Source organism: Tachysurus vachellii, chromosome 10 (genome assembly GCF_030014155.1).
Source record: "Tachysurus vachellii isolate PV-2020 chromosome 10, HZAU_Pvac_v1, whole genome shotgun sequence".
NCBI classification, from domain to species: Eukaryota; Metazoa; Chordata; class Actinopteri; order Siluriformes; family Bagridae; genus Tachysurus; species Tachysurus vachellii.
The window spans coordinates 27171923-27181922 of NC_083469.1; the positions used below are offsets into that span (position 1 = coordinate 27171923).

Genomic DNA, 10000 nt, shown 5'->3' on the forward strand with positions numbered 1-10000 from the left:
TCGGTGAGGATCCCAGCTCCATGCAGCCTGATGATTTCTTCAGGATTTTCGATCAGTTCCTGCAGGCGTTCGCCGAAGCCAAACAGGACAACGAGAACATGCGCAAACGCAAAGAGGAGGAGGAGCGCAGGGCTCAGAGGGAGGCTCAGGTACAACACTATCACCACACAGTAGTGGTCTGCAAAATCTTCTGGTGACTTCTAAAGTGTGCTTTATATATACGTTCTGCTGAATATCGTTAGTCATGCTGTTTCTATTCACATCCTTTGGAGCTTTACTCAGAAATACTGACAGATTAGCTTAGCCGGTTAGCTAACAATATGGGTGAAGCATTTCTGAACATGACTTTAAAATTCTGTCTCTCTTTGTGTTTCTCAGCTGAAGGAGCAGCGTGAAAAGGAGCGTAAAGCCCGTAAAGCGAGGGAGAACTGCGAGGAGGACGGAGAGTTCGACGACCTCGTCTCTGCTCTCCGCTCCGGAGAAGTGTTTGACAAAGATCTGAACAAAATGAAGCGCAACCGCAAACGAGCGAACACTTACAACCTCGAGACGAGTCGAGAGAGAACGATCACCAAACCCAGTCTTTGAGGAATATTAGCACCAATGCTAAATTTGATGCACTACTTATACACTATTGTGGCCTGCTAGCTGAGCAACCAAATAAGCCATTCATGAGAAATGATCCTAAACAGAATAAACATCTGTCAGGAGACGTGTATGTTAGCGACAACGTTGCAATGCAACTGGATTATTAGAGTTATAACTGATGTATGGTGCAGTTATAAAAAAAAAAAAAAACATGCTCGCCGTGTGTAAATGTGCCATATCAGCGATAAATTACGAACAATTCTAGCAATGTTAGAAAGAAATGATCAACATTATCTTATAGATCTTCTAGTATGGCCCTGTATCTCCATCTGGTGGTGAAGTCCAGGTATTACATATTTTGATTCTCTTGAACTAATTAATATTTTTTTTTTTCTTATGGCGGGAAAAAAGCACACAAACTCAAATCTCTTTTGGAAATATGGACTTACTCTGTTTATATGTGTGTGAAAAAATGTCTTATCTCTCAGAGTTTGGTGCACGTTCAGTTTAACAGACACAGAATGGCGACCAAATCCCACGCTGGTTCTTTATTAAACACGAGTGAGTCAGTGTCTGTGTGTTTCCTGCTCTGACACACATGAATCAGCTCAGTCTCATCATCTCACACTTCACCGAGACCAAGCAGGTGTTTTAAAGTGTTTTCATGTACAAATGAAGGCTTGAAATGAATCCACATTTTGTGATTTTTTTAAGTGTTGTTATGGAATAAAGACTGTGTAGTATTGTTGATGAGGGAAAAAAACTTTATGACTGGTTTCTCCCGAGCATTCAGTGTAACTGCTCTATTTACAGATAACAAAGTATATGTTTACTTGAATATTGGTAAATTGCTGTAATATAAAGGGAACAGTACGCTTTAGGATGTGTCACTATATCAGAATAACTCACACCTGCACAATGAGGCTAAAGTGAGGAAGCTTAAAGCCACCAGTTTAACGTCGTACATCGACGGGTTCGTTCTGAGATTCTTATAACAAGAATAAAATCTAAAATAGAAAGGAAAGCGTTTACTTATAAACGGTGCGTTTGTGTGAATAAACTCTACACTTGTATATTGTGTGAATATCGCTGTAATCTGTGTGTGTGTGTGTGTTCATATATGTACACATGTAAATACTATCTTATTAATAATAATAATAATAATCTCTGTGGTGTTAATGCTGTTGAATGCTTTTTTTTCCCCTCCAGTTTGTGGGTTTTCTCAGCATCTTTATTTAAAACCTTATATAAAGGAATGGATTACAGACAAAGAACAAACGAAGGAAACAGATCCGTCTGTGGGATGGCCAAAGAGCTGGAACTGGATTTTAGTTTTGAATTAAACTGTCACACAGACATCAGGCATTTCAGCAGAAATCTTTGAAAATGACTGAAATTATTGCTTTTTTTTTTTTTTTATAAAATGTCATTTGGGTTTGGAGTTTGTTTTCCTTTCTTGTTTCTGGCTTCATCTATTAAATAAAGTTTCTGTACTTGGTTTTTATAGCTCGTAGCTCTGGCAGAAATCAGTGGGGTTTTTCGACATCAGACAGATTTCCTTTAACGTTTTGGACGAATAAAATAAGAGCGTGGAAGATTAATAATAAACACGGTTTGTACTTTTGTTGGATCAGAAACCATCTTTATTGTGTAAACAGATTCTCTTGATGTTTGTAATAGCAGTTCGTCTGGAGTAGATCAGCGTGCATGTGTGTGTGTGCACAAAACCTCTGAAAAAACATCTGTGTATTAAGTGTAGTAATAAAGAGTCTGTGTGTGTGCGTGTGTGTGTGCGTGTGTGTGTGTGTGTGCGTGTGTGTTGCAAATAAAAAAGAGCAAACGAAATGCAGTTAAATATGAATAAGCAAATAATTCAGCTATTGTTCATACTTTAGTTTCTTAGTGCAATGAGGAAATATTTTCTTTGTAACTTGATTAAGGGAGACGAGGAGAATCATAACATCATAATGCAGTAACACCGGGACAGAGTAATGATGAAACTGTGTGACACTGAAACACTGCAACTTTGTGTAACACTGCCATTGTATAACACTGTAACATTGCGATTGTGTAACACTGTAACATTGTGATTGTGTAACACTGTAACTGCCATTGTGTAACACTGTAACACTGCCATTGTGTAACACTGTAACACTGCCATTGTGTAACACTGTAACACTGCCACTGTGTAACACTAACACTGTAACACTGCCACTGTGTAACACTGTAACACTGCCACTGTGTAACACTGTAACACTGCCACTGTGTAACACTAACACTGTAACACTGCCACTGTGTAACACTGTAACACTGACATTGTGTAACACTGTGATTGTGTAACATTGTAACACTGCCATTGTGTAACACTGTAATGACACGACACTTTTAACAGTTTAAACACCTAAAGTGCAATCACATAACCAGATATGGTGACGCATGAAGAGGAAGGTTAAATAAACAATAAAAAGTGTTAGGACCGCCCCTCGTCTCCCCATATTAAAGCGCCCAAAATGTTATGTTTCGATTCATCCACAGTGTTGTGATGCGATTGCTCGCACCCTGGTGTAGAGTTTGGCACTTCAAAAATGATGTAAACATCAATGTGAATGACATTCAAAACGCCAGTCCTGCTACTTATATATGTTTAGAAACTAAGTTATATGAGCCATTGGAAACATGTCAGAGATCAGAGACTGGTGTTGGCCGTGTTGTGTTTTGGTTCATGTCCGAGCTCGGTGGCCGTGTCGAGATGTGCATCTGTGCAGAAGAACACGGCTGGGTTCTTGCACGCCCACATGGCCACTTCTCCACCGTTAGCTGGGCTTGAAGATGACACTCGACTGTTTCCACCAGCACGTGTTCCTGTAATGTAGCGCTCTCGTATTGCGTGCGAGCGGGATACTGATCGTCTGCGCGTTCGAGTCTGAGCAGACAGATAAGCCGCGACATTTCTAGTCCTGTACCCTTCCTCACGGCTCCGACCCAGCAGCATAGAGATGTTGGGGTTCCTCATAGCATAAATAAGTGGGTTGATGGCGCCGTTGGCCCACGCCATGCACACGGCCACGGCGTCCATGGCAGGATTGAAGGCGTAGTTTCCGATGGCCGTGACGATCCCCATGAGGCAGTAGGGTCCCCAGCAGAATATGATGAAGACGATCATGATGAGCACGGTCGTAGCCGTTCTCATCTCGCTGTAGAAGCGGAGCAGGTGTGCGTACGTGGTGACAGGTCGCACCCGGATCTCTGAGAGACGCACCGTTTTGCAGATGTTGTAGTGGCAGAAGCACATAAGTGCAAATGGAAGGAGGTAGCACACGACGATTAGGGAGACGCTGTACACCGTGCCCATGCGAGACGTCCCCGAGTGGAAGACGTACATGCAGTGGTAAAATCCACGCTTGTGTATGACGAGGTGCTCTGACGTCCGTACGAGGAGATACCACGGGAAAGAGAAGATCACCGCCGACATCCAGACGGCCACCAGCAGCTGGATGGCCTTCTTCCTCCCAATCTTCTCCTGCGGTTGCCTGACGATAGCATAATAACGATCGAAGGAGATGAGCGTCATGGTGAGCGTAGAGATGATCCCAAAGCAGGTGTTGAAAAACCCGTTGGCGATGCAGAAACGCTCGCCAAATATCCATGCGCCGTCCTTACTGAACAGCATGATGAAGGAGAAGGGAAGGCAGAGCACAGCTGTGAGGAAGTCAGACAGCGAAAGAGACATGATGAAGGCGTTGGTAACCGTCCTGAGCTGCCGGTGTTTGATGATCACTATCACCACGGCAGAGTTTCCTAAACTGGACAGCAGAAAGATGGCCAGGAGGAGGAGAGCTTGAGCGGCCACGGCTATACCTCGCAGCACTGAGCTTCCCTCTGAGACCTCCAGAGGTGTCACTCCAGATGTGCTGTTCACAGCTGCAATCTGAGGAACCAGAGAACTCGTCGTCCCCGTTTCCCAGATCAGGGCCGAAGTCGACATGTTGTCCAGCGCTGTGGTCATGATGCTGAGGCTCGCATCCATTGGACACGATCGAGGAGCAGCCACACGGCCGGAGAGAACTCATCCCTTTCACAATCATGTGCTGAGCCTCAGCCTGAGACACTGGATTACAGATAGTGATTTAAACCGTAACTGGACCACACATCAACCCCAGAGGAACCTCCGATGGTACAGGAGGTCTTCTCAAACAGAACGTCTCCTTTCGCAGGAACATTTTTCTTCTTCTTTAGCTCTGATGAAGCAGCAGCAGCTCTTATTTGTGCATGTTGAGATGGACATTGTTCAGATCCCCTCCTCCGACCCTGCTCAGGGATGCCAGATCGGTGAAAAACCCACCAGTAAAGTTAACACTTTAATGAGTGAATAAATAACATTATTATGTGAACATTATTGAGAGCTACAGAATGAATCGTATTTTATTAAAAAGTTCAACGTAACTGACTATTACAAATGTGAGGTTATGTAAAGCTTGGGAACTTTTATTGGTGTAAAAATATCTCAATTAAAATATTTTATGTATTAAATGAAACATTTTATATAAAAAAAATAAATAAATAGACAAAGCAACCCAATATAATGTAAACTGGAAAAAATAGAAATAAACAAAAAACAAACAAACAAACAAACAAACAAACAAAATCCTCACTGTTTACAGTCACAACACACACATTCATCTGCAGAGTAAAAATCAATTTAAGGGGATTTTGAAGGAACAACATGGCAACCTTCACGTCCTGCACTTAAAGCCTATGACGTTGGAGGTGTTGCCATGACAACAGAGCTGTGTCTTGACTGGCTACTCTTTTTGCCCTGTACTGCTCCACTGTTCTGTTTATAGAAGAAAAAAACGTGTTTTTCCCCGTACACATATATTAAACATATTTCGTCAACATTGCTGTCTTTATTTTGTTTTTAAGTCTATCTGTTTCCATGCATTTTGTTATACGTTTTTCCTATATGTTTTTTTACAGAACATTCGGCTCACCCTTACGAGTCGGCTCCCAAACGGTTCATTTCGTTTCCCAAAGAAAACGTTTTCCAGTATTTCACCTCTGTGATTATACTTTATTCACGTGTCTATTTGAATTCGTTTGATAAAATCTTTACATTTCGATGAAAGAGAGTGAAACAGCTTTTGTATACTAGTTTCGAAAGAGCCGACCGGTTCAAAGAGTCGACTCTTTGTTGAATGACACATCACTACCAGAGACTTGTGTTGTAAGTTTCAACTCGCAGCATCGCTAAGCTACTTGTTGGCTAATGTAGTTAGCTAAGCTGGCGTTCCATCAGTCTTCTCTGTAACAGTCGGTGGATCTACATTAACGCGATGGGTATGTAGAAGCCGAAACATTCTCCCGAATCACCACGAAACTGGCTACGATTAGAAATGTTTACAGAGGAAAACGTTTAGGAGAGCTAGCTGGTTAGCTAGTTATTTTTTCCACACCTGTATTCGGAGAAGTCATCGTTCAGCTCTGGGATTGGTTGTGCGCAGTAAAGTATGCACAAACACGTCGTGGATTGGGCAGTTTGACAATGTAAAGTCTTATGTCACTGTTAGTAGCCAATCCCAGCCCAAGGGCGGGATTTTACTGACTTGATACGGGTGGGGAAATAAAACAGCTAGCTTGTTCGAGATACTTTTCTAAGCTAAGCTCATATATAATTAAATACACAGTGTACTATTTCAGATACATGACTTTAGCGTTTGTTGATCAAATTTAGCAGAAGGAATCGTCTTTTTTTATATGAAGTAAGCAGAGATTCTACAAATCCAGTTGTGCGTCAGGTAGTTAGCTATTAGCCTTTAGCCTTTAGCAATTAGCCTTCAGCCATTAGCTAGCTATCATTCTAGCTGACTAGCCTCCCTGATAGAAGTGATAGATTATAAATGGTTGTGTTTTTATGTAGCTGTGGAGATGAGCTCCACCTGCCCGGGCCTTTACTGTGGAAAAACCCTTATTAACGGGACAATTGAAGGAGAATGTGGGGTAAGTGGTCCATTAGTCTTTGATGATGATGATGATGATGATTATTATTAATAGTATTACTATTATTATTGATTTAATAATTTTGTTTTTGTGTAATGTCTTGTTTGTCCTGCACTGTCTTTCTGTCTTGTTTGTTTTGTCCTGCACTGTCCTGCCTGTCTTGTTGTCTCACACTGTGTACACCAGGTTGCACAGATGCACTTTATGTATCTAGGACTAACTTACTAAGTCCTTATAGCTTTGTCTTTGCTTTATGTAGCACCATAATCCTGGAGAAACGTTGTCTTATGTCACTGTGTACTGTTATATATGCAACAGCTATATATGGTTGTAATGACAATAAAATCTACTTGACTTGTACCAGATCTTCACAGGTTGTCTCTGAGTTTCGTTCTCTGTTCATGTGTCAATTAACTGTTATATGACCGCGTATCCAGGGAAATAATCACATGTTCCTCCTGCATGAACAGGTGTGTCCCCGAGGTGAGAGAGCAAACCTGGAGAAGATCTGTCAGAAGTGTACAGGTTCTCCGGAGCTGTACGACTGGCTGTACCTGGGCTTCATGGCCATGCTGCCGCTAGTCCTGCACTGGTTCTTCATCGAGTGGTACTCAGGCAAGAAAAGGTAAAACCGTCAGCGGCAGCAGCTTTTCTTACACATATACATATATGTATGTATGTGTGTATGTATGTGTGTGTGTGTGTGTGTGTGTGTGTGTGTGTGTGTGTATATACAGTATTTATGCCATATTGAGGAGTTAAAAGCAGCAGTATGTAAAATCTGTGTTCTGTTTTTCTAATTAAGGCTGGTGTTCTTGTTACTCTTGATGATGTTTGTCGATGTTGTGTGCAGTTCGAGCGCGGTGCTGCAACATGTGACTGCTCTGTGTGAGTGCGGCGTGGCGGCTGTGATCACCCTGCTGCTGAATGAGCCTGTAGGAGAGCTGACTATCCGCTCCTGTAGGGTCCAGATGCTCTCTGACTGGTACACCATGCTGTACAACCCAAGTCCAGACTACATCAACACACTGCACTGCACCCAGGAGGCCGTTTTCCCTCTGTGAGTGTGCACGCTCGAGTCCACGTGTTGGATACTGGATTTTGATTGGTTGTCAGGTGTTAATTACTTCTCTATAACAGCACCTCTGACAGTAGCGCATGTTTATATTAACGCACTTGTTTTAACATGTTATCATTTCTATAGTAACAGCTCATTAACATTGACGTATATTCAGGGGGGATATTAGAACATTAATTAAATACTGTGTGTGTGTTGCAGCTACACCATCGTGCTGATCTACTACGCCTTCTGCCTGGTGTTCATGATGCTGCTGCGGCCGCTGCTGGTGAAGAAGATTGCGTGCGGTTTGGGGAAGACGGATCGCTTCAAAAGTATCTACGCTGCGCTGTACTTCTTCCCCATACTCACTGTGCTGCAGGCGGTTGGAGGAGGACTCCTGTGTAAGTATTTAACACCACCACCTCCACACTCCCACGCCTCCTCTACACATCTCCTTACGGGACTAGAGTCCTGAGATCATGTCAGCAACATTATTGGAACATTGATGGCTGCAAATAAAGTGTGTGTGTGTGTGTGTGTGTGTGTGTAAAAACAAACAGATTATGCGTTTCCCTACATCATTCTGGTCCTGTCCCTGGTCACGCTTGCTGTGTACATGTCTGCTTCAGAGATCCAGGTAAAATACACACACATACACACACACACACACACACACACACACATACATGATGATAATGACATCTCTCTTTCGCTCTCCCTCTCTCTTTATTTCAGTCCTTTAAGAACCTTGTGGCCAAAAAGAAGCGTCTGGTGGTGCTGTTCAGTCATTGGCTCCTCCACGCTTACGGCATCATCTCCATCTCCCGATTGGATAAACTTGGGCAGGATTTGCCGCTATTGGCCCTCGTGCCTGGACCCGCACTCTTTTATTTACTCACGGCCCGATTCACTGAACCCAACCGCATTTTATCAGAAGGAGGAAACGGACACTGAGGCGCTGACGTGTGTTATGTGCGTCTTCTAACTTTATCAGCGCACTACAGCTGTGAGTCTTTAGCTGTGAGTCTCCTGTCGAAAAGGAAACCCGTCTCACCTAAAATCTGTCTCCTGCCTCAGGTCTGCAGATCAGGAAGTCATTATAAAGTTTCATGTCGAAATCAAACGAGTGCTTTACAAATCTGGACTTTTGCTGCTATTTTAACGAAGCGTTTATGTAGAAATGAAATGACCGAGCTTTCAGTTTATGTAGAAATGAAATGACCGAGCTTTCAGTTCTGGATGTGATTTTGTTCTGTGACTCGTCAGCTACGTAGTCGAGTAAATTCCAGGTTAAGGTGTAAACTCTACATTTCATTTATCGCTTTTTCTTTAAACTGAGGAAATAAATGTCCTGTTTTTTTTTTTTTTTTTACTGTTTATTTAAGAATAGTTCAGTTCATTTATCGAGAATGTCGATGGTTTAATTTAACTATCTAGAAATAGCAGCGATGCTTAAAATTTGCACGTCATTTCTTCATCTATTCAGACAAACGTGGACTTTACAGCAGAGCCGTGATGCTGGAGATAAACAAAGACACGGTCAGTCAGGAGCTGTAACCATCACAGACCTTGTATTTTTGTTAAGTACAGATCAAATCCTTCATGAACGACTCTGGAATCTGTGTTGTCTTTAAACCTCCATGTAAAGATGCTGAACAGCTTCGACACTCAGCCACTGAGCTGTAAATTATTACTCAATGGTACATTTTTTTACTTTCTGATGGACTCTGTGTGGGTGTGTGTGTGTGTGGGTGTGTGTGTGTGTGTGTTTTCCTTTTCTCTCTGTTGTGTTTATTGCAGCTGGTCTGTGAGACCTTCTCCTTATTTATCCTGTTATTTGTCTCTTTTTGTGATCTTCTCTGTGCCAAACTGTCGCATGCGTGAGGTGAAGATGATTATAAATGTTTTCGGGTCATTAACTCGGATCACGTGACGTACGTGTGAGAGACGTCTCTATCTCTGTATCTATATCTGTGTATCTAGACATTTTTAAGCATGTTTAATGTGTGTGTGTGTGTGTGTGTATAATGTCTCTGAATCCTGCATGTAAATAGATCTGTTCAGGGTTTCACTGTTGAGAAGAAATCGAAGCAGACGTGTGAAGTTATTAGTGCAATATAAACAGATGAAAAAAAGAATTCTCTTCATGAGTTTTACACGTCGCTACCGAGATACGACTGTTTCAGCTTTTCTCATCTTTTATAAATAAACATTACGATTGAAGCGTTTTATTCCTTTTACACCACAGCAATTAAAGTTGTATCCATATTGTTGATGTTTCAGCTCTTAAAGTTAAAGTTAAAGAAGGAAAATGCAGCTTGAGTGGTTTCTCCAGCTCTCTGCTGATTCCATGTG

The 10000-nt window shown here is 42.1% G+C and overlaps 4 protein-coding genes across 5 annotated transcripts in view; 2 read left to right on the forward strand and 2 right to left on the reverse strand.

The window, feature by feature from the left end:
* The window catches only part of daam1a (dishevelled associated activator of morphogenesis 1a), a 26608-nt gene extending 24412 nt beyond the window's left edge, over positions 1 to 2196 (forward strand). For both annotated transcript variants that reach the window (XM_060880555.1, XM_060880556.1), the window contains exons 24-25: positions 1 to 149; positions 379 to 2196. The exon at positions 1 to 149 is cut by the window's left edge and continues 22 nt beyond it. In XM_060880555.1, the coding sequence (XP_060736538.1) occupies positions 1 to 149; positions 379 to 588 (359 nt within the window). In that variant the 3' untranslated portion in view covers positions 589 to 2196. The remainder of the gene's footprint in view (positions 150 to 378) is intronic.
* A 647-nt stretch (positions 2197 to 2843) lies between these two features.
* On the reverse strand, positions 2844 to 4848 carry LOC132852986 (G-protein coupled receptor 135). Its single transcript, XM_060880557.1, has one exon. The coding sequence runs from the start codon at positions 4613 to 4615 to the stop codon at positions 3275 to 3277; it is 1341 nt and encodes a 446-aa protein (XP_060736540.1). The 5' UTR covers positions 4616 to 4848; the 3' UTR covers positions 2844 to 3274.
* A 929-nt stretch (positions 4849 to 5777) lies between these two features.
* Positions 5778 to 9868, forward strand: jkamp (jnk1/mapk8 associated membrane protein). The gene is made up of 7 exons (XM_060880559.1): positions 5778 to 5925; positions 6506 to 6585; positions 7056 to 7210; positions 7439 to 7645; positions 7865 to 8046; positions 8206 to 8282; positions 8381 to 9868. Exons 1-7 carry the CDS (start codon positions 5922 to 5924, stop codon positions 8597 to 8599), a joined length of 924 nt encoding a protein of 307 aa, XP_060736542.1. The 5' UTR covers positions 5778 to 5921; the 3' UTR covers positions 8600 to 9868.
* The window catches only part of ccdc175 (coiled-coil domain containing 175), a 14417-nt gene continuing 13785 nt past the window's right edge, over positions 9369 to 10000 (reverse strand). Inside the window, exon 19 of the mRNA XM_060880558.1 lies at positions 9369 to 10000. This exon is cut by the window's right edge and continues 211 nt beyond it. The gene's annotated coding sequence lies outside the window, so the exon portion shown is untranslated.

Excerpts from the sequence above, each read along its gene's own strand:
- LOC132852986 (XM_060880557.1), bottom strand. The coding sequence starts at position 4,615 with ATGGATGCGAGCCTCAGCATCATGACCACAGCGCTGGACAACATGTCG.
- jkamp (XM_060880559.1), top strand. Across the intron at positions 7,646-7,864 it reads CAGGAGGCCGTTTTCCCTCT|CTACACCATCGTGCTGATCT; the intron begins GTGAGTGTGCAC and ends TGTGTGTTGCAG. Across the intron at positions 8,047-8,205 it reads GGTTGGAGGAGGACTCCTGT|ATTATGCGTTTCCCTACATC; the intron begins GTAAGTATTTAA and ends AAAAACAAACAG.